Source organism: Paramormyrops kingsleyae, chromosome 2, assembly GCF_048594095.1.
Source record: "Paramormyrops kingsleyae isolate MSU_618 chromosome 2, PKINGS_0.4, whole genome shotgun sequence".
In the NCBI taxonomy this organism is placed as follows: Eukaryota; Metazoa; Chordata; class Actinopteri; order Osteoglossiformes; family Mormyridae; genus Paramormyrops; species Paramormyrops kingsleyae.
Window position 1 is genome coordinate 37,356,703 of NC_132798.1, and position 24,101 is coordinate 37,380,803.

At 41.2% G+C, this 24,101-nt stretch overlaps 1 protein-coding gene and 1 long non-coding RNA gene across 5 annotated transcripts in view; one reads left to right on the forward strand and one right to left on the reverse strand.

The window, feature by feature from the left end:
- LOC140587641 (uncharacterized) overlaps positions 1-22,893 on the reverse strand; it is a 28,951-nt gene extending 6,058 nt beyond the window's left edge. Inside the window, exons 1-2 of one of the 2 annotated variants that reach the window (XR_011989316.1) lie at positions 22,693-22,893; positions 21,107-21,254 (exon numbers count right to left, since the gene is read on the reverse strand). This is a non-coding gene — a long non-coding RNA (uncharacterized lncRNA). Of the gene's footprint in view, positions 1-21,106; positions 21,294-22,692 lie in introns of both variants that reach the window. The other variant, XR_011989315.1, reaches the window with a different exon arrangement.
- Positions 6,231-13,443, forward strand: LOC111847285 (uncharacterized). 3 transcript variants are annotated; one of them, XM_072709082.1, is made up of 8 exons: positions 6,231-6,331; positions 7,138-7,226; positions 10,335-10,538; positions 10,839-11,881; positions 11,999-12,068; positions 12,460-12,634; positions 12,779-12,944; positions 13,097-13,443. In XM_072709082.1, exons 3-7 carry the CDS (start codon positions 10,337-10,339, stop codon positions 12,942-12,944), a joined length of 1,656 nt encoding a protein of 551 aa, XP_072565183.1. In that variant the 5' UTR covers positions 6,231-6,331; positions 7,138-7,226; positions 10,335-10,336; the 3' UTR covers positions 13,097-13,443. The 3 variants fall into 3 exon arrangements, with proteins under 3 accessions (XP_072565183.1, XP_072565182.1, XP_072565184.1); XM_072709081.1 differs by lacking the exon at positions 6,231-6,331 and adding an exon at positions 6,650-6,683; XM_072709083.1 differs by lacking the exons at positions 6,231-6,331; positions 7,138-7,226 and having other exon boundaries at positions 10,033-10,538.
- Positions 22,894-24,101: the final 1,208 nt, after the last annotated feature.

Below are 24,101 nucleotides of genomic sequence, written 5' to 3' on the forward strand. Positions count from 1 at the left end.
TGTATGCAATAAGTACTGCAGGAGGGCGAGAAGGAGATCTGTGGGATCTGGGTCTGTATCCAGTCCTCAGTTTCTCTGGCCCGTTTAACCATCGGGCCCAAATCTTTGGCCTGATGTTTGGGATGGAGAGCCAGAGAAATGTGTGGGACAGCCTCCTGTCCCATCATAAACCAGGGCAGCTGTTCTGGGGTTAGCATGGTGGCTGAGGCTACCCCTTTGGGTCCCACATAAATGTTTTCAGAGGCAACTTGCCACTGTTGGCCTTCCAGTTGCTCAGTAAACAGTTCATCATACCATTCAGTACTTGCCCTATCATAGAAAAGGGTCACATGAGGAGGGTCAGGTGGGGGTACATAGGGCTCTAGGAGCGAGATCCAGGGCCGCCACGCAGAGTAGGCCGCCAGGATGCCATTCAGGCTGGGCTCCAGCAGGCCCCAATAGATGTCCGCCAGGGCCTAACTCTGGATGGGCTGTACCGGCCATTGTCCCGTCCCTGTGGTTCGGGCGTCACAGCGCAAGCGAGTGCCTTCCGGCAGGGTAACCACCAGTCCATCTGCACTGCACAAAATAGAGGCCCCCAGCTTCACCAGCATGTCCCTTCCCAGGAGATTCACTGGAACTGAAGAAGACACAAGAAAAGGGTGGAGGAAGGTCTGTTTCCCCACCACAACTTTCACCGGTTTAGTCACTGGCAGTCTCTGTTCTTTCCCCGAAAAGCCCACAACGGTCACTGTTGAGGTAGACATGTGATGTTGTTCAGGGACCACATTAAGAGTGGAATATGTGGCTCCTGTATCTACCAGGAACGGCAGTTCTTTATCCATGACCATAAGGGAGAGCATGGGGTCTGCCTCCCCGACCCCAACCACCCCGGCCCCTTCCCCACTGTTGGCCCCACCCTCCCTGTTGGTAGGTGGGGGGCCCATTCCAAGGGCCAGGCGGTTGAGTGGGGGGTCCCTCTGGGGACACCCCTGCCACCATCTGCTTCCCCTGGTCTTTCTTTTTGGACTCAATAGCCTTTTTTCTCGCTTCGCCCAACTGCAGCTTCAGCAGCTGCGATTGTAATTGCTTAAGGTCACTTTCCTCCTTTTGGACTTCCTCTTTTGCTCTCTGCAAATGGTGTATCACATGTCGGTCCCACATGTGAGAATCTGCGCCTAATAGATCTGGGCTATCTAATATAGCTCCCTTCACTGCCTCTGGGACTCCTTCCAAGACTGCCCGCCTGAACCACTCCCGCTGCACCCCTGCCTGGCCTGGATGACAGCCAGTGCAACGGGTCCAAAACTCTTTACATTTATCCAAATATTCTCTGGGGTGGAGCTTAGGATCCCATGTAAACTTTGGGATCGCTGCTCCGCTTGGGGCGGGGAATATCTCTCGCATGGCGTCACCCAAGTCCATGATCACCCCTGTCAGACGCACACTATCTGCAAACTTGGTAACCTCTGCTCTGGCCTCTAGATCCTGTAAAGTATGCTTAGTCATACATCGGGCTGCCACTGCCCGGAAGTCCCCCAGGGCCAACGTCAGACCCTGAGTGAGTTGATCCAACTTGTCTAGCCACTGTCCTCCCCCCTCTGCCGGGGGAGGCAGCTTATCTGCCAAAGCCTGCACATCCCCTATAGAGAAAGGTTTGTATCTTTCCCTACCACCTCCTGCTCCTCGCAACAAAGGTGCGATTATCTTTGTCCCTTTGGAGGGCAAGCTGTATACATTTCCGGACGGCCCTTGCGCTCCCTCTATGTACTCTGGGCTAAGTCCTTCCGTCTGGGTTTCCCTTATCTGCTCGTTCTCACCGTCCTCGAACAGTGGGTCCCCTTCCATCTCCTCACACGTCCCCACTAATTGTCCCACCACCTCTACTTGCTTTCGCTTCCGACCGCTGAACCTTAGCCCACTTCCTGGGGTGGCGGGTTTAAACATGCCATTCTCCCCGTAATCCTCTGCTTGCTCCCGCACTACTCTGTTACGGAACGCTGGCTGGTCTGCTGCCCCGGCAGAATCCTGTCGTTCTGACCCCCCTGTTTTCTCTTGAGTATAGGACTCAGTCTCAGCGTCTGAGCCCCCTTCTGACTCCTCCTTCAGTTTTTCAGACTGCGCACAGGCTGAGACTTCCTGAGTCCCCTGTGTGCGAATGTGAAGGGTTCCCCCTGTGACATTAATCATGGGGCACATATGGGCTAGGGGCGCCGTTGGGTACACCCTGTGGACCGTATATGCCGGAGGAAGATCTGCGCTTCCTATCTGTGTTTCGTTTGCAGGAGAGGGTGACTTACACTCGTCTCTCCCCTCCGTGTGGAGGTGACTTGTCCCCTGCCAGAATAAAGCCAATGCCGACCACTCTCTCCTTTCCTTCTCATACCTTTCTATCTCCTTCAGCTTTCCCTTTTTTATCAGATTAGCGCTCGCTCTCTTCTGTGCTGCCTCGTCCCTGAGACTAGCCTGCTCTCTCTCTTTTTTCCACAATATTTCTCCCAATGAGCGTTTGTCCTCCACTCGACATCCAGCGCTCCGAACAGCCTCACACATACGCTGCGATGCATCCGTTACCTCCTTCTCCTTATCTTTTTCCTTGCTTGCCCCTGCCACTGCTGATTTTACCACCTGAATCTGCCTTAATAGGAGCCTCCATACTTTATTTTTAGGGGGTGCCCATCCCCCGTCATCTAACTCTCGATCAAATTCGTGATCCATTTTAGTTGGACCAGCTATGTTAATTTTATTTTATTCCTATTATTTTAGTATTAGTATTTATTGTTGTATATTACTTCTCTATTCTGCTTTACTCCTTTTTCTCCCTTCTACTTATTTATATTATATTATTTATTATCATTTATTTAGTTCTTTATTTTTATAATAAAGTTTTATTTATCTACATAGTATTATTATTATTATTATTATTTATTTATTTATTTATTTTTATTTTCTTTTTCTGTATTGTTTTCTTCTAGCAGCGTTTTCGCCTCTGGGCGTGGATTCACCCCACCCACACTTAGTACACCTTTTTATTGTAGTAGAATGTCCTACTAGTAAACACCACCAATACATAAAAATCGTTTTTTCGAACAATGTCTGTGTTCATACGCAGCTTACTGCCGTGTCTCCCCCTGAATAGGGCGCGCCTCGCAAGCTCAATCCCAGCCAAACCAGCCCGCTCCCAGCTGAGACCCCCCCGATCCCCAGCAATGCCAACTTGGAAGGGGGTGTTCTGTACGCACAACCGAGAGGACCCAGGTGGGGGTCAGCTTGTCGGTCGCACTACCGGTCTGACTCGGCCAGGGTCGGCAGAATAGCCCTCAGGCGTCACCCACCCCAATGAGAGTCTAAGCCAGGGGCGTTCTTAGAACTGACTCTGGACGAGGTCTTCCTCAAAGGTTGTAATGACCTCCCGAGGTACCCGCCGGCTCTGCCCTTTTTGAGTCAGTGGGTACGGCCGGGCTGGCCCGCTTTTGGGTCTTCAATTGCTGAGAACTCCCCTTCGGTTCTGACACACTGTGAGATCGCAAGGAGCGACAGTGGAGTTACGGGCAAGTCCAACCAACAGAGAGCGAGCGATAAGCCCCCCAGGGCAGGAAGAGCCCACAACACCGCTTACGCACACAATTCAGCACAACTGCACCCAAACTGGTGCTTTAATTCACCTTTTTTATTCTATCCCTTATTTCGTAGAGAGGGAGACTTTTTTTTTTTTAATATATATCCCAACCCTTTTCTATTCTCTACTGCGGGGTCTCTTCACCTCCGCTCTGATACCACCGCGGGGGGCCTCGTGCCCTCCGCTCCTGTAAATCCTATTTTCGGCAGGGTCCCGGACCCTCCGTTCCTTAAAATCCTATTTTCGGCAGGGTCCCGGACCCTCCGTTCCTTAAAATCCTATTTTACCTCCGTTCCTTAAAATCCTATTTTCGGCAGGGTCCCGGACCCTCCGTCCCTTAACCCTATGGAGTGAACCAGGGGCCCCTTGCATGGGGGGGCATTTCTTCCCTCTTTGGAATAATTACCTTATAACTTCAGATATAAAAGTCACAGACACATGCCTGATACCTAAAAGCAAAGTTGACCCCTTTACAATTGATTGTAGGAAGTTCAATAACGAAATGAATAACCTGTGTATAATTTATGGACATGCGAATATAACAAAAACAGCTGGAAAATACAAAAACCTGTCTTTGTGTCTTGGATTTTTGTAAATATTTCAAAAACTACATGATGGAATAGGTCCAATTTTAAAAATCTGGTTCCCAAACTTGTTTTCTACATGTGTGCCCAATTTCATATCATTTGATGCAGCCCAACAGGTTTTACGGAGGAAAGAGCAAATGGTGCAACTGGGAGCCTTTCCTATCCAAAACCTAACCTAAACTAATCTGAAACTTATCCAAAATGGCAATAGTGTAACTAGCAGTGTTTTTTGGGGTAGCAACTTTCTTTCTAAATGCATTACCACTTATAGGTCATAAGAAACAATTTGTCACACATCATCACCACACATTTGTAGGAAAATCTATATTTTATTCACACGACTTGTGCCAAACTTATCCAAAACCTATCCAAACTGGCCACAGTGTAACTAGCAGTGTTTTTTGGGGTAGCATCTTTCTTTCTAAATGCATTACCACTTATGGGTCATAAGTAACATTTTGTCACACAAAATCACCACACATTTGTAGGAAAATCTATATTTTATTCACACGACTTTTGCCAAACCTATTCAAAACCTATCCAAAATGGCCGCAGTGTAACTAGCAGTGTTTTGGGATAGCGTCTTTCTTTCTAAATGCATTACCACTTATGGGTCATAAGAAACATTTTGTTTCTAACCATAACCCTGCATAACTGTGCCCAAACAAAGCCCGACAAGTGCCCCGCATAACTGTGCCCAAACAAAGCCCGACAAGTGCCCCGCATAACTGTGCCCAAACAAAGCCCGACAAGTGCCCCGCATAACTTTGCCCAAACAAAGCCGACAAGTACCGTACATAATGTTTTTTATTAATTTTTTTTTATTAACCTTTATTTAACCAGGAAGATCCCATTGAGATTAAAAACCTCTTTTTCAAGGGAGACCTGGCCAAGATAGGCAACAGCAAATGTCTCACAGTTACAGAAAATTAATCAAACACAGACAGCAACAACACACATACCAAAGTAAGTGAAATAATACAATAAAATAAAATTCAATAAAATTTTAAGTAAAATAACAGTTAATCTAACTGAAACAGTTGCATGTTATGGACTTAGCCTCAAGGATTCGTAATTTAGATTTAAAAACACTTAGTGAAATAAATTCAGTCCATTTCCATTCCTTCTGCAGTTTGTTCCAAGCCAAGGATGCGAAATGGACAAAAGCTCTTTTACCAAATTCAGTTCTGGCAAATGGAACAGAAAGCAACAAATAACCATGCGGACGAAGAGAATACCGACCAGCATGTTTCAGTGCAAACAAGGAACATATATAAGAAGGCAGCATCCCAAGTAACGCCTTATATGTGAAACTGTATAAATGAACTACTGTATTATGTGATTTGAATGGTTCATCATACTGTTTGTGTATTTTTACTCTTTCAGTGGTTGGTTGCAATAGTGCATTACATTTTAACTCTTTCACTGCCAACCATTTCCAGATTTTCCTCCAAGCTAGTGCCATTTGTCAGTATGATACCAGTGAAAGTATTATGGTTTTGACTTTTTAGGGGACTTGCCTGTGTGTAAGGTTCAAGAATTCTGATCATCTAATCTGCTGCATGCAGTTGTATGCACATGCACAGCTGCTGCAAATGTGTGCTTGGCACTGCATTGCCATAGAGATCAATTCAAGTGACAGCTGCTCCTGGGGACAGGGAAAAGAATGCAGAAAGGCCTCCTTGTAGGGAAATTTTATAAAGCAAGGTTCTCCAAATCTCTCCCAAAATTCTGTGTTTTCTTAATTGACTTCCATTCATATGTAAAGACTACAAGGTTAACTACAAATAAAAGAAGCAGAATTCACATTGCTGCATCTCCATCAGTTATCTCTGATTAACCCTGAACAAGATTCACACTTCCTTTTGTTAATTTTTTTACTTGCCACTATTCTGTTGTTGGATTTCACTTAGGTTGTTGCTGCTGTCTGTTTTTGTGTAATTTTGTACTTGTGACAAGTAGTGAATAAAGTTATTTAAAAAAGACGCAGAATTGCGAACTTCAGTCAGTGGAGAATATTGGACAGGAGAAGAAAGACAGGTCAACTTTGTTAACTCTTCGTTACGATATGCTCGAGAGGACAAAAGATTTTGCACCTCGTTATTGTTGGACCTCTGTGTGGAAACTGCAAACGGGACGTCATAAGGTAATGCAAAGAACTCTCCTACCTAACATACTCGTTTATTAATTTTTAAGAGCATATATATATTTTTTTGTGTGCGGGGAGGGGGAGCTTAAAATCGGTGTTAGCTTCAGTTTGGTCGAGATAGCACATTAGCTGAATTATTCTGGAAAAAATAGGTTGTGTGTGTTTTTTTCTTTTCTTATTTAAATATATATCTAGAAATGTATTTTCCACGGAGAGGGGCGAGGAACACAGGCGCAACGACAGTCTTTGTCTTTTTCCCGCCGAGTGTGGTGCATTGTATTGAAAAGCTGGCCACGCTAACAGTGGGACATTTGACTTCAGCTCTTTGAAAGACAAGACAAAGCAGCAGGTAAAAATACACATTTAATGAGAATAAAGAAAGACAACTTTTTTTTGGAAATTTAGAGACTGCTAAAACAATCTTATCCAGTTTTGAGCTTGCTCATGTAGGTTAGCCTGCTTTATTTAATTTTGTGTGAGCTGCAGTACACAACATTAAAAAGTTAATATAACATTAGGTTGGTGGCGCGAGGAACTCCAACCTAAGTTTAATATTTATTATTTTTTTAAGTGGGAAGGGGAGCATGTTTTTTTCCTTTAATACAACGTCTTCAAGGGTCTTTTTCATAGGAAAACCATGTAACGTCTGTGTTAGGTTGGTCAAAAGAGCAATTAGTTGAATTATTCTGGAAAAGATGGGTTGTGTGTTTTTTTCTTTTATTTACTTATGTAAATATATTTTTCAAGGGTTAAATAAATGCAACATTAAATTAACAATTGTCTCTCTGTCTTTTCCCGCCCAGTGTGGTGCATTGCTGTCCTCCTGCCCTTGCTGGCCGCGCTGACAGTGTGATGTAGCCTCAGTTCTTTGAGAGACAAGACAAAACAGCAGGTAAAAAGACATATTTAGTGAGAATAAAGGTAGACAACATTTTTTGGAAATTTAAAGACTGCTAAAACAATCTAACCCAGTTTTGAAGTTTCTCATGCAGGTTAGCCTGCTCTAATCTCAACTGTGGTTTATTGTTTCATAGGTTCCATTTAAAAAGCAAGACAGTGTAGTGGTCTGTAAATTAGTCGCAGTTAGTTGCAGTGCCATTGTTAAGGGGTTTAACGTCAGCTTGACAGACCCTCCAAAATTTTTCCTCCAGTGTTTCAGGGTCTGCATGGTTTAAGTTAATAACATTGATCTATAGATAGTTTTTCTTTTAACTTTTTTCCATTTTTTGATACAACCCAAGCAATGTAGATCCCTTCTTTAATAATAGAACAAACAGAAAATAGATTGAGATGTTTTTCAGTCACTGTGTTGTTGCCATGCTCTTTGCAAATTAAAAGTTAAGTCAAATTCAGACACATGCAGCCATGTACAGGTGTAAATTTTGTGGTGTTTGTAGTTCAGAATTAAGACAATTTTGTTATCATACGAAGAAACATCAGCACACAGCTAATTATCGATTCACATGTGGAATAGAGCAATGTCCTTTTTCCTATCAAACATTTTCTGCATTCAGATCCCATATGCACAGGAACCACCGCTATCGCAGGGCTCAGACTAAACACACCCATTTTAAAGGAAATCTTGCTTGTGGAGTTGAGGCATGTTTCTATGTGGCAGAGAATTTTTCAGCATTATGCACTCACTTGAGATTTCATATTAAAGATGGCAAGAAAGTTGTCTGTCCTTATGATGACTGCCACAAACATTTCAGAGTGCGCTCATCTTTTGCCACACATTTATCCAGGAAACATAAGCCGGTGATAACAACTCAGGTGTCAACTCTCCCCGAAAATATAGACTGTACTCAGCCTTCTGAGGAGAATCTGACTCCAACTCCATGTGATCATCTAGAGGAGTGTGATAATCAACAAGAGACATTTTTACATAATTTGGCTCTTTTCTACCTGAAAATGCAAGCCAAGATGCTGTTGCCAGCGAGCACAATACAGTGTATTCTTGATGGATTTCAGCATGTCCATAGCACTTCTATGGCAGATGTTTTTGACAAGTTGAAGGGCAATCTTTCTGAGCTAGACATACCACAAACTGAGATAGAAATGATTATTCAAAATCTCTCTAAAGAGGATGTCTTCACAATATACAACAAAGGAATACTCAGATCTGACAAAACAAGGAGAACATTTTACAAGCAGTATTTTGACTATGTTGAACCCACCCAGATTTATCTGGGAAGTGATGCTGCTGGAAAGGAATGCTTTTGCCAGTACATTTCCATCAAAGAGACATTAAAATCCCTCCTTAGACAGTCAAGTGTTACAGAGCAATATCACCAATCCAAAAATCATACCTCTTCCAACATGGTTGTAGAGGATGTGGCAGATGGAAGAAATGTAAAAGAAAATGCTCTGTTAAAAGACAATCCTTCTTCATTGTCCATCATCCTTTACCAGGATGGATTTGAGGTTGTGAATCCTCTTGGGTCAGGGAAGAAAAAACATAAAGTTTTGGGGGTTTACATGAGTCTAGGTGAGGTCCAGCCACACAATCGCTCTTCAGTTGATCCCATGCAGTTGGTGATGCTGTGCAGAGAAAGGGACTTCAAGACATTTGGTCAGGAGAAAGTTTTCTCAAGTATTATCACAGACCTTAAAGATCTAGAAGATACAGGGATTGAGACAGATGATGGAAATACCCTCAAAGCGGCCTTGATTTCCATTTGTGGAGATAATCTTGGTTCACACTGCTTAGGTGGTTTCACTGAAAACTTCAGTTGTAGTACGCATTTTTGTAGATACTGCTTGATTGAAAGGAGAGACTTTGAAAAGACACCACTAAAGCTTGGTCCAAAAAGAACCATCACTGGTCACAAGGAGAGTGTACAACAGCTATCCACCACTGACCAAGACATGGTACAGGGGGTAAAGTTTGACTCACTTTTCAATTCTCTGAAATATTTTCATGTCTGCACTGGGCTTCCCCCATGTTTGGGTCATGATTTATTTGAAGGTGTAGTCTCTGATGACTTGGCATTGTACATCAGTCATTTAGTGAAACAGGAAAAGCATTTCACTTATGCACAACTAAACAGGTCGATCACACAGTTTAAATACTCAGGGAATGATAGTCTCAGTAAACCATGTGAGGTTAAGGAGTGTGGCAAAAAACTTTCTGGTTCTGCAGCACAGAACTGGTGTCTGTTGCGACTGTTGCCACTGTTGGTTGGTGACAGGATAAAAAATCCTGAGGACAGTCAGGTCTGGCAACTGTATCTACAGCTCAAGGAAATGGTTGAGCTCATATGTGCTCCCAAGATCCATCATGACCAGATTGCATACCTTAAGATAATAACTGAGGAGTATGTTCATTTAAGACACACAATTTTCCCTAATCACCCACTCAAGCCCAAGCATCACTATTTACTGCACTATAGTGACCTCTTTTTGCACTTTGGGCCTCTTATTCGTTTGTGGACTCTCCGGTTTGAGAGTAAGCATTCGTATTTCAAGGAATGCGCCCGGAAACTGCACAACTTTGTTCACCTTTGTAAAACACTGGCAGAAAGGCACCAGCTGCTTCAGGCGTACCTCGGCAGTGGACCATTGTTTGCTCCAGCAGTTCAAGCAGTTGGTGAAACTAGTGAATATGATGAGCAGTTGTACAATGGTCTAATTCAGGAGTCTGTCAGGACAGCTGGCTTGATGAAAGAAACTACATCAGAGGTATCAGCAGTAGTTTACAAAGGAACAAAATATTGCAAAGGGCTTGTTGTTGCGATGGGTCATGATGAATGTGGCCACATCTTTGGAAAAATCTCAGTGATCCTCATCAGTCACAAACAAGTACACTTTGTTTTGGACATCCTTCAATCTATGATACTGATCAACCTTGGACTTCACTGTCTACACAATTCTGAAAAAAGATTCATATGTGTTCAAGCAGACAGTTTGTTTGATTACTACCCTCTGCCAGTGTATATCGCTTCAGGTTTAACCGTTGTATCTTTGCATCATTCAATATCATCCTCTTAATTCATTGCAGATATGGACAGTGGCAGCCTACATCATGAAATTAACCTGGCATTACCTGACCTGCATGAAGAGACAAAGAGGGCAGTTATTGAGCACCTGACAGACATTATTGGTGTCAGAAACAGAGAAGATCTCCTGTTTGTTGAGCCTGATGATATCAAGCCTTTCTTGACACCAATTCAAAGTCGAAGACTTGTTCAAGTATTCAGAAAAGGTGAGAATGCATTAATGTCATAAATGGTTGCAGACCTATCTTGAAAATAGTTGTAAATTAGTTATTTTGAGAGTTATTTTGAAATTGTACTTTATTTTTCAATTCATAGTTCATAAAAAATCTAGCTTTCAAAACTAAAACTAGCTTTCATTGCCATTGGTATTATTTCTCCAACACTCTTGCTTTTGTGTCTCATATAAGAGTATTACTCAATAAATACTCCAAAAAACCCATCTGTACATAGTTAATGTGGAATTGTTCTGCTGTGTTTATGTGTGTGTGTGAATATCGACGACCAAGTGGAGTCTGGCTCTTCAAACAACCCAAAGGAACCTGAAACTACCTGCTCAACAACTGTGCAAGTGCCACTAAAGGGTAATTCACTCTGTTCTGCACAAGCATCAGGTCAACTCCCTTCCACACAACCAAATGTAAGCAACACCTCCTGGATCAGCAATTTTTCAGTTCCCTGGGAGAAGATGCCAACAAGACTTTCACAGGCCTTGGCATCTGGTGGAATGGCTCACCCAGAAGACAGGAGAATAATGATTAGGACTGTTGTAGAAGGAATGCGAGTACACTGCCCCAACCCTAACAGAGCTGCTTGTGGGGAGGTAGCTAGAGCTATTGTATCTAAGTATCCCGCTACCTTTGCAGATAAGACTGCAGAAGGTGAGCAATTAGGCTGTGGTTATTATTCCCTACTCAAACAGCTTAAAACAAGAGTTGAACATGTAAATAGAGACAATGTCAGCAGCAGAATCCGGCAGCCAAGGAAAAGGTCTACCAGGGAAAACAATGAGGGTGATGTTGCCATCAAAAGGGGGAGATCTGAACTTGATAGCTATGGTTGCATCAACTGGCAACCCACAACCCTACCAGAAGGAAAAACCACTGAAACTTTGGAGTCAAAAAGACAGACTATGTCAACTGTCTTCAGATCAGCAGGTCCTCAAGCAATTGAAACAACAGATGTAAATACTTATATGTCTTTGACTTATATTTACCAGAGGCACATGCTTAATTCTTGGCCTGCCCCCACCTTATGTGAGGTTCAAGAGCATTGGCCATTTCTTTTTACTAAAAGAGGCCTCTGCACTCACTTCCACACACTCACAGATATTGAGGTAGAGACACGTCTCAGTGAAGCCCTTCTTACGAAAGGAAGGAGAATTTTGAACTTCTTTCAAAGCCAGAGACTTCAGTGGAACAAGGAGATTGAACATCTGCTACGTGAGTGCGACAGTGCAAAGCTGAACCACAACCAGATTGCCACAGCAGCCATCCTTCTTCTGATGAAGTACTTCCAAGAAAAAGAGGACTCAATCTTCATCTTGGCTGACGTAATTATATTTAAAATTTTACACATGCACTCTCAATACTGTCAACATAAACAAAGGAAAAATATTTCAGTGATTTTGGGTATCATCATTCAAATCAGTTCCTTTTGTGTTTTAAAGGCTTTTTCCACCAAGATGTCTGTTGAGAGAGAGATGACCTTACCCATCACACCAAGGGTAATAGCGCTTGGTAAGTAAATATTTTCAATCCTCTTGTAATATTTTTGTAAAAAATCTATGTAATTATTGTGGTATTTGTACCCACAACAACTTATTAACAGGGGTTTGTCTGTTTTATATTGTATAAAAATAGAATACACACAGTTTGCTGCTGTTTCTCTTATTTATTATACACAATGACCAACAGCCTAACATTTCAGCACAGGCCAAAATGCCAAAACATTAGGCAGTTTTTTCCTGTAATTGATCATAATTTTCATTACATAATAAATAAGAGAAATAGCAGCAAACCGTGTGGATTCTATTTTTGTACAGTGTGAGGCCTGCTATCCAGCATTCTTGTGGAAACCTTATTTGTAAGGGAGAGCACATTGTCTTATTGGACTCTTGTCTGTTTTTAGGGAATAATTTCATGTCTGCAAGCCGCTGGATGATCAGTTTGGAGGGCAAGGTATTTTATGAGCCTGAGCAGATGCATGACTTTGCCGGCACCCTTGCTGTCTTCTTTGCGTTATATTACGTTTTCAACCTTGAGTATCAGGAGTCAGCGTCCATCACACTGGAGATGATACAGAGGTAAATACTTTACACCATTAAAGCTTACACCATTTAAGAATGAAATATATGTGATAGCTTGACTACAGTTGCAGAAACATATAGGTGATTGCTGTAATGTATGTTTTAATTTTGAAATTAAAGCAGCCTTTTTTCCGTTAAAAGGTTCTTTGTGAGGATCAATCCAGACATGGGAACAAAATGCCCTGCAAAACTTGGTACAAGCCGCAAGACAGGTCGTGTCGTAAAGAGGAAGGTTACAAGCATCAGCCCTCGGATCACCACCTTCCTCCAGCGGCTCTCTGAGTTTGAATGGAGGACTTCCAACTAGGTAAGAATACAGAGATGATAATATCTTTTACATAGCTGATAATTATATACATACTGTACACACATCCATACAACAGTATGAATGATCTCAGACAGATGTGAACAAGTGAATAACCTGAGCAAACATGAATATTGATGATGTGTCTTTGACAGGTGGTGATAAAGACTACGCTGAACCCGACCATCCTGGTAACGGAAATCTAAATCCCATGTCACATTCTATTTCCTGGGACCCATTGATAATTATTACATTTTGTAAATGATTTTTGTTTTACAATTGTAATAGTTTATTTAATGTTCATGCTGGTGGGTTTGTCCTGTTTTTAATGGAATAAAAAACTGTTTTCCTTAAAAAAACCAGACACAGAAAGGTGAAGGACTGTGTAGTTTTCATGTACGCTTCTATTTATTTTGGTTATTGACATTGTTTTTATTCAGTTGAAAAATGTTTTTCTTGTTAAAAAAAAATTATCAACAATAAATGTTGGTTTGATTCACTATTCTGAGACTACTTTATTGAATTATATTGTTTTTTGTAAATGTTCTTATATTGAATATGAATGTTAATATTATTTTATATGCTGTAAAACACAATTACAGTCTAAACAAATTATAATGTACACAATTACAGTGTTATACCATAAACCACATTTGCAGTACAGTGATACTATAAAACTTAATCACGGTAAGTCTTTCTAACTGTAAACCATGTTTACAGTAAAGCTGCATTACCACAAACAACATTTACAGTAAAGCTGTTATACTGTAATATATGTTTACAGTAAAGTGGTTGAACTGTAAAACATCACAACAGTAAAGATACTGTAGATCAGTAATTACAGTAACTTACTGGCAATAGTGTTGCCAGTAAGGTACTGTAAAAATACAATAAAATGTCTAACAGTGTAGCATTCTTAATAGAGGAAGTACATTTGTTTCTTAGTTGTCTGAAAAGAAGCCAATCACTGGGATAGCCTGTTTTCCTAGCTTTGGCCCAAGCCAGGTTACGCTCACGAATGATATCTGCCAGCTCTGTGGAGAACCAGGGGTTTTCACGACCTTTTATCCGATATCTTCTTAATGGAGCATGTTTATTCACAATTTGCATAAACCCATCCCTAAAGAATGACCACGCTAATTCTACATCAGGGATCAATCCTATTTTCTTCCAGTCATAGTTTAACAAATCATGATAAAATGCTTGTTCAATAAAATGTTTAAGAGTTCTTTTAAAAATAATACGATGTTTTGACTTGGCCACTTTAGTATTTCTAATAGCAGCAATAACACAGTGGTCACTTAAATCATTACAAAAGACACCCAAAGATGAAAATTTATGCGGAACATTTGTCAAAATCAAGTCGATCAAGGTAGACTTTTCGGGGCTTTTGAGATTGGGCCGAGTGGGTAAATTGACCAACTGGGTAAGACTGATAGAATCACAAAAAGATTTAAAATCGTCTGATACAGTTTTGAGCCAGTCCCAATTAAAATCACCAGCTAGAACAAGCTCACCATAATTTAGTCTGGACAGCAAGAGGTTTAAAGAACGCAGAGCTTCTGTGGAGGCTGAAGGAGGTCGATAGCAACAAGCAACTGTTATGCAAAGACCCTTTGCAATATTCACACTCAGAGCCAAAAATTCCAATTGTTTACAGATGGATTCTGATAGAACTATTGTAGCATCAAATTTTGACTTAACATAAGCAGCAACACCACCACCTTTCTTAAGCCTATCGGTGCGATAGATATTGTAGCCAGCCATGCTAACTTGTTTATCAGATATATATTTAGACAACCAAGTTTCAGAAATGAGTACAATATCTGCATCTGTTGATTGAACCCAGATCTTGATCATATCCATCTTGGGTAACAAACTACGCACATTAAGATGAACTATCTTCAGCCCAGGTGACGATTTAAATTCAGATGGTGTCTGACTACATTGCAGCTCAGGACCTGGGTTGGGGTGCACATTACCAGATAAGAGCAGCAGTAAGACAATCAGAAATCTCTGTTTTGTAACATTACTTATTGATTTTGACTTGTGAAATGTTAAAACAAAGCAGGATTTTTCATAACTAATTTTGCAATTGCACAAAGCAAGAAGGTTTTGAAGGTGAAGTAAATAATTCTGTAGTTCAAATGATAAATTAATGTCCTGCCCCAAATACATTGAAAATTGTACAGGATGTAAAACAGCAGTGACGCACGTAGATCTTGGGACTATGTCTCGCATACTGGGGACACTGTTAAATGTTCTCATTTTAGAAAAACTGAGTGTCCAAAAGTCCCCCACAACCAATAAGCAAAGTAAAGATATGAAAAAGGCCATTATCCAAAACACACAATGATTATTGATGCTGAATTAAATAAGCTGCACAAACCTAGGCAAGTAAGGCTCCAGCCAGAAGCTCGAGTCCCGATGGCTTGCTAGCAGAGAACTTCTGCTAGCACATTAACCAATGTGGTGTAAAAGGCATCAGTCAACCGCCCTTTGTGGTGCAGATGTCTTCCACTAGCAATACAGATGCAGTTGGTTCAGCCGGCAGCAAAGGCCCTGGTGTGATGCAGCCAGCAGCACAGGCCCTGTGGTAATGCCTATAGGTCCAACCGGCAGTACAGGCCCTGGTGAGGCTCAATTGGTTTATGCTAGCAGCGCAGGCCGTGATGTGGTTCCTATGGATCCAGCTGGCTGAACAGCTCCTAGTATGGTGCAAATGCCCCCAGCCAGAAGTACAGGCCCTGGGGAGGTGCAGATGGATCCAGCCGGCAGCACAGGCCCCGGTGCAGTGAGATGGCATCAGCAAACAGCACAAGCCCTGTTTGAGGCTCTGTTGGTTTGTGCTAGCAGCACAGGCCCTGGTGGAGTGCCTATGGGTCCAGCTGGCAGTACAGGCCCTGGGGAGGCGCAGATAGATCCAGCCGGCAGCACAAGCCCCGGTGCAGTGAGATGGCCTCAGCAAACAGCACAGGCCCTGTTTTAGACTCTGTTGGTTTGTGCTAGCAGCACAGGCCCTGGTGGAGTGCCTATGGGTCCAGCTGGCAGTACAGGCCCTGGGGAGGCGCAGATAGATCCAGCCGGCAGCACAAGCCCCGGTGCAGTGAGATGGCCTCAGCAAACAGCACAGGCCCTGTTTTAGACTCTGTTGGTTTGTGCTAGCAGCACAGGCCCTGGTGTAGTACAGACAATTCTGGTAATAACAGAGGTCCCCCCCCCCAAAAACCACTTTCAACAAATTACAAAATAATTTAAAATACTCTAAAAAAGCTTGTTAGAAAAAAAACTACAATCCATATAAGATGATAAACAAAAAATACCCCAAAAATTCAAAGCAAACATTCAACAAGGAGACATGCTGCTGCCATCTTGGAACATACCAACTGACTATGCAGGCCCTGGGGAGGCGCAGGCCTGTTGCCCAAACAAAGCCGACAAGTACTGTACATAACTTTGCTCAAACAAGGCCGACAAGTGCCCCGCATAACTTTGCCCAAACAAAGCCCCGCGTAACTTTGCCCAAGTGAAAGCCAAAAGCGCTGCATTACTTTGCACACTTCAAAGTTTGACAAAGGCGATGCGGAACTTTTCCCAATGTACCACAATACAAGTGTTACCAAAGCAAATGTTAATTGTAATTTGCTGAATCACGGAATTATAAAAATCTATAGAATAAAAGAGTAAAATGTAAACTGTAAATAAATGTACTTATGTCGAGCGTTGCATCCTCTCCGCGCAAAAAAGCATCCTCCTCCATCGAATCAATGGATAAAAGCGACACTTTCTTCCCCCGAACCACTCTTCAAGATCATCTTCTGTGCTTTCTCAACAGTGAAAGTCATCCGAGCCATTTTTCTTCAGTCAAAAAAGTTGTTGTCCGAAAATAACTGGGTAAACTCACGGAGACTACGTGCGCAATGCGTACTCGAGACACTCCCACAAATACTGCACCTGCAGAGAATAAGTTGCGCATTCATGTCCCCAGCGCGAAAAACAATGCCCAATCAGCACATCCCATACCATTTTGCAAACCTTAGACACACCTCTATTGGATGAAGCAAATGACACTGTAATTTGATGTTCATGTAAAAAGTTTATTATGGTGAAACATAACCATGGGCAAAGGTTCAGTGCGTAAAAAATAATGTGCTAGCAGGGAAACAGAGCATATACAGGGCTTGTCCTTTGAAAAATGCAGGCGCACACAAATTTGTGCACCTAAAAAATGCTAGGTGCACAATTTTTTTTGTGCACCCTAAAAGTGCTAGGTGCACAATTTTACCTTTTTTGTGCGCCTAAAATGTGGTTGGACTTTGGTGCAATGGGTCAAAATGTACTTGTATTTGTACATATTTCTGTTTTTTGTAGTCCTAGTGTTAGTTGAGAATTTTGTCCTAGTTTTAATGCTTTAACATATTTTGTAGAAACCCATTTAAAGTGAATCACTTTTTATTGGTGAATAAAATTTGCAATTCAGAATTCAGTCTTTTTTGCATCAATACTTTGGAGATTGTCCTCAATTTGCATAACACTTGCTGCAGAAGGCTCAGAGGGGAAGAGCACCATAATATTAAGATTATATGGGCCAAAACTTAGAGATGGCATCCAATAATTTGTATGAGCCAAATTCTGTTTCTCCACTGAAATTGCATTTGTTAGCCAGTGTCTTCTCTGAAATCTTCATTCTTGGATGAAGAACACATCAGCAGTCGATCCCAGAAGCAGCCAATCCTTAACATGTATACAGCAAATACTAACTAGTTATGAAGATGCCATCTCTTAAGTACTTGAGTAATTTTGAGTAGGTTGCCTTCCAGGATAGAATCGGCAACTAGACCACAGGGTGAGTAATGACAGTAGCCAAGGTTATTGCTGTTGGACTAGGACTAGGAGTGGGGATAGCTCAATATTAAGAGTTGGACAATAGGGTTGGGTCGATAGACGATGCCATCGTCCATCGCCGATGGCCGATAGACATCACGATGCTGAGCCGACATCGCGATCCTCCGCCCCACCCCCGCTGCAGCAGCAACCAGCTCACGAAAAACACACACTTAATCACACTATATAGCCAAATTAAATGCATGCTTTCAATTTCAGCATCTTTACTTATTTTATTATTATTATTATGAGGAAATAATAACAAGGAAGTTGTTAGCGATCACAATACAAATTACAGTGAACTCCAAACGAATTACACGAACTAGTTCGTTTACATTAATAAATGAGGCATACAGAAACAGCAGGAAAAAAAAAAGATTTAAATTAGATTAAATAAACTACACCAAATATGCCTTTTTCATGGTTTTACCATAACGAACAGAACGTCTGCGCATCTTTTGCGCGGATAACTTGACCGCAAATCCTACCCACCACTTCAGACGTATCTCGTGGCTGTCCTGTTTCATTCGGTCTAAAGCCAAAGTATTGCCAGAAAGGTGAATTTGCACCTTTTTTACTAACCAAGTTTGTCGACGCCATTATAACGACACAGATCACTGTGCCTATTCATGCCAGCGTCCCGCGGAAAAAGTGATTGACAGGTGGTAATTTGTGTGTAACTTATCTTTATTTATTTATGGTTTGGTTATGGGTAAAACAAAGACCGGGTAGTGGAAACGGTAGGCTACAATTAATTAATTCGTTATGAATTAATTATTTAACAACAACCATCCCTCCCATCCCCAAAAACGTTGCATTCTGACACGGATGACCCTTGCTATCCATGCTTTTTTTCAATGCCATTGTTGTCATGAATAATTCCGTGGAGCGTCGAGTGGTCACGTGACAAATTATGAGGCGCGTACAATTTAATTATTTTTTATTGATAGGCGCGCGTTTCTTTGCGCAGCTCTTCACCATTTAAGGCGCGTGATGCCGTGCATGCGCAATTGCGCACCTTAAAGGACAAGCCCTGCATATATCTGAAAAAATACTTGACAATGAAGGATTACAGTGATTGATTTCCGCGATGAGTGAGCAAGCTATTTGAGAGCATTACAGTCATATTTATGGAAAAATGCGTGTTTTGTCTTAATACTGTGACGGTTTATGAAGTATTGGCCGTGAAAGAAATAGTTTGAAGTGCTTAGTTTTCATTTTATTAACACTTATATTTTACTTCCTGACACTCAACCCGTTTAAAGATGGCTACCATGGTCATTTTATTTTTACTTGTTACAAAAAAACCATGGCACAAAAATTGCGCAACTTTCTACAGATATCTGAAAGGTTTTTTGTAGTGTAACAAGCCGTTTTTAGTTGATTTGATACATTTGTTTCTTTTATTGAACGTCATTTTTTTTTGTTATTGAAAATTTGGACGTATGCGTCCGAACCACTAGGCGGCGACAGTGAAAGAGTTAACCCCCTGGGGCCTGAGGCCTTTTTTCCACTTTCGAGGTAGTCTGACATGCCTTGACATTTTTAAATATTTCACCTATCTAAAAAACATTTATCCCAAAGTGATACATTTGCTTTTATTCAGCACAAACTCAGCACCAATAATCTGAGACCTCTTAGAATGTTATTATTCTATTTTTTGTTAAAATCAACTTTAAACATATACTTTTCAAAAACCTATTTTCAGACATGCTGAGAAATTGTAAAAAATCACATTATAGACATTACTAGGTAAGACTTTTGAGCTCTGAAGCTTATAGACACAGGGGTTGGCTACACGTAGGTGAACGTGACATTCAGAAATTTTATATGGTTTGATTACTAAAGTGTTAGAACTTTGGAGTGACACTCTTTTTCTCAAAGTCAGTGGTCTTCACAATGAATATTGATGAGATAGGTATCCTCACACCTGTAGTAGTTTGCATACTGTCAATGGCCCATCAGTCTGGAATGTCACTGCACCCCACACCCATCACTTTGGAAAGGCAGTTTGAAACGCAAGAAAAGTAGCAACAATAAAATCCCTTTCACAGTTTATTGATAGATGGAATGAAAAATGAAAAACTGTGACTATATAAATATAGAAAGCGATAAATATGATGCAGTGACTATTATTGACGCTCTGGGGACGAGGGCATCATCGACCGCGTATCTTTCTCGTGTAATTCAGTTTATATCTCGCTGAAATCATTATGTAGAATCATGAAAATAACACTGACTAAATCCGTTATCTGTCTTCTTTTCAAAACTTCCATTGTATTCCAGAAGTATTAAAGTTTTTAAAATTAGGTTAAATAGGCAAAAAAGCAAATCGTGTCACCTTTGTTTTACTTGCGTCGGGAGCGTGTAGGACCGCTCTCAGCGGAAGATCGCTATTCACGTTCTAAATACGCTGCGTTTGAATCGGCGACCACGTGATTGCAGGCACACAGGCTTAGCCCACTGAGCTATGAACACAGGTATGAGCCTCGCTGCTGAAAGTGCCAACACTAGCGCAAAGCTTCAGCGGCAGAGACGTATCCGTGTGCTATATTGTAGCCGATCAGTGTAAACACTACCCAGACATGTGCTCTTGTTTATTTCGGTCACAATGAGCGTATTCACATATTTCTTCACCCAATACTAACTGTCGGATTATCATGTTATTATCATGCGAATAGCGCGATTTGCAAGTGGGTGGGTGATCAGAGCCGCTTCGAGACGCAGACGCTTAAGTCAGTCACTCTTGTTCTTTCAATTCGTATCACGAAGCTGTAAAAATATATTTAGTTTCTACCTATATATATTTGAAAAGTAGACCGACCAAAGTTTCTGAGGGTATTTTTAAAATGTGTATATGACAAAAACTCGCGGAGTTATTTAAACGGTCTCACGAGAATTCTGTCAGATCCCGCCGGCGGGATCGCCGACCCCAGGGGGTTAAAATCCTATTTTCGGCAGGGTCCCGGACCCTCCGTTCCTTAAAATCCTATTTTACCTCCGTTCCTTAAAATCCTATTTTCGGCAGGGTCCCGGACCCTCCGTTCCTTAAAATCCTATTTTCGGCAGGGTCCCGGACCCTCCGTTCCTTAAAATCCTATTTTACACCCGCCCTAGGTGCATACACTCCTTAAACCCCAATGGATACCCAATTCATAGATAAAACTCTGATACCCGCAATCTCCTCTTTGTGCTAATTTACAGACGGGCCCCTGGACACTTCAGACTGCTTAATTTGAAATATCCAATATGCAGATTTCGGCATAACAGGCTCTGCTTACCTCTTACAGTCGGCGCCTCGCAGTATTCGGTGTCCAGGTAGGCTGCGTCAACTTAGCTGAATCTTGGGAATCTCCTGCTCATCCCGGACGAGCCCCCAAATTGTTGGAGTCACCACTCCGCCGGAGTCCGTTGATGAGAAGAGATTCACTGCACAGTCGAGGAGTGGTTGCAGGTCACCAGTTTATTCTGTAACAGATTGCAATCTGGGAGCAACTATCTGACATACATTCAGCATGTACAGGGAGAAGCTCGAACCATAGGTGTCGGCTCTAGGTCTTTATAGGCCTTTTGGGGTGTGGCCCCCCTTTTCTGTACTTTTCCACCTACGTGACTACCACAGATTTTGACTTTTGCTCTAGTTAGTGTGTGTGCCTGTCCCCAGAAAAGAGTAAAAATAAGTGTCAGCTACATGATCGGTTCCTGTTCTCTTACTGTCGGGAACAAGGTCCTCCTGACCTGCTCGGTTCCTGTTCTTTTACTGTCGGGAAGAATTATTAGTTGCATTCTTAAATGATTAACCCCTCAATCTATTTAGGACGAGGTCATCTTGACCTGTTTTCTTGTCTACCAGTTCCCGTTTTTAGTGTCTGCATTATATTAGACACTGTGTTATTAAACATTAGTAAGTTAATATTTGGATTATAGTGAAACTACCCCTTCATTATTGTCTAATGCACCCCTCACTATGAAGGACCAAACTTCACAGTTAAAAAGGGGAGCACTTACGTCTGCAGCAGACACTTCACCTCAGACAGAAGCAAACACCGTATTTTAAGCACAAATGACACAAGGCCCAACTTTTAAACAACTAGAGGCATGCCCGAGCGAAACACTGTCAAAAAGAGCAAATGCGAAACAAGCACAAATATTTTAGCCCAAGTTTTTAAAAACGAGAGAAAGCCGTAATCAGCTTAACAGTTTTATTTCATTGTAAAATACAAAAAGTATTTCACCAAACGCGAAGATCCATTGATAGCAGCTCTGAGTTCCGTCGATGTGCTTAGAGTGTTTTATTTAAAATAACACATTTGCCGAAACGTGCTTCGTTACTTTAAAAACGTTATGGTTAAGGGGTTTATTTGAAACATGGCACTAGTCTAATATACCGGGAACCAGTTCCTATAGCTAATAAATGTAATTAGAAAAAACAGGGCCAACTTCTTTAAAATTAACAAAACACAGCTAAAATGTTTTTTGATGCTTGTTGCTAAATTTTGCTCAATAGTTCCTACAGCTACTCAATTCTTGTTGCCTAAATGATTTACATCACGCTCACACTATTTAAAAATTTTTCTACAACAAAGCGATCCTTATACATTTTAAGTGTTTTTTGATTATCAAACTCTAAAGCCCCACTCTTGTTTGTGCGTTTGTGCAAATGTCCGGGCTTTTCTGTGTGCGTGTGTAGGGTGTTCATCTTGCGTCTAATGTTAAGGTATATATATTTATACTCATTTAAAATAACACATTTTTGTTTACCTATTAACAAATACATCTAAAGTTTTTCTACCTTTAAACATTAACAAAAGCCGTTAATGTCTTTCCTTTAAAAATTACAAATGGTGAGCAATTCAGTAACAGTTACCTTGATACTTATGGACAAATTCTTCGTGGAAAAATTTGTAGCCTTTATCAAGTTTGCTCTTTCTCGTGACGGAGTTTTCCTCCACGAGTTTAGCAACATCTGCAAATGTAAATTTGGGCAAATTTGTCAGATAGGTTGTATATATTCTCTACTGAATTTTCTCTGATCCCGGGTTTTCTAATGCATTGACGCTTGACCGGAACTAAGTTTACCCTACGATTACGTATTTCCGGTTTCCGTGAAAAAGGTCTATTATCATTGTAGCATGGAGACTGCGTCATTATGGTTATTTTCAAAGGTTTTCTCAGGTTAAATGACAAAGCAGATTTTTCTTCAAAACTATTTATTGCATTGTTTGTTATGTTGTTTACAGTCAAGCCATCAACATACAATAAAATTTAAACATGACTTTAAATGCATAATAGAAATTGATTATACAAAAAGATACAGTGGGGTCAGTTCAGACGTAGCACAGTGCTCATTTAGTAAATGCACAGCTAAACAATATGCTAATTGTGGCCGTTAATGTTAAGTTAACATTATGCCAAGTCGTCACAAATAAAACAATGCATGGGAAACGGCTTTGGCGTGTTAGTTGCAGTGCACTATGCAACAAGCTATTGTAAACAAGCTAACGTTAACTAGATAAGTAATAATTTAATCGCTAATATAGCAGATTCATGGAAAATTACATCGGTAATCAGCATTTTTGCCGCAACTAATTTATGAATGAGTCTGCATCAACTACATTAAAGAGAATCGCTTTATTTAAAGTGAATAAAATACCCTACTTACTGGAGTTCAACATTAATTGAGCCATACCCCTGACTCGTGTGCGTGGAGTAGGCGATATGAACTGGGAAAGCAGGCAGTTGGCCAAACCACTGTGAGGAAGGGGAGGGGGAACTTAACTGTTGCATTTTTTGCGTTTGTTTTTCTTACTACTTACAGAATTATTTTAGATATACATACATATATTTTTCACAATAGTGCGATTTTTTATTTATATATATATATATATATTTTTTTTTTTTTGGGGGGGACAACCCTTGGATAGGGGGGGACATGTCCCCTCCGTCCCCCCCGGGATTTACGCCCATGCCACAGATCAATTGGCAGACTGAATTCAGTTATATAAGGAACTAATATTACATGACTAATATGCACCAGGTGTAAGTGTCTTTAATCCAAATTTTCTGTACACACATTTAGGTATAACTATGTTAACCTGTTGTCCTATACCAGGTCCTGTCTACTTAAACTAGAAATGCATACAGATATCAAACTACATAAAATTTCTGACTAAATGTCAACTGAAATGACACAGTGCAAGTTCTCTTTAGCATTATATTATACAATCTGTTGAACTGGATCACATATGATAAGACTACATACCTAAAGTCTGCACT

Excerpts from the sequence above, each read along its gene's own strand:
- LOC111847285 (XM_072709082.1), top strand. The coding sequence starts at position 10,337 with ATGGACAGTGGCAGCCTACATCATGAAATTAACCTGGCATTACCTGAC. Across the intron at positions 11,882-11,998 it reads CAATCTTCATCTTGGCTGAC|GCTTTTTCCACCAAGATGTC; the intron begins GTAATTATATTT and ends TGTGTTTTAAAG. Across the intron at positions 12,069-12,459 it reads ACCAAGGGTAATAGCGCTTG|GGAATAATTTCATGTCTGCA; the intron begins GTAAGTAAATAT and ends GTCTGTTTTTAG.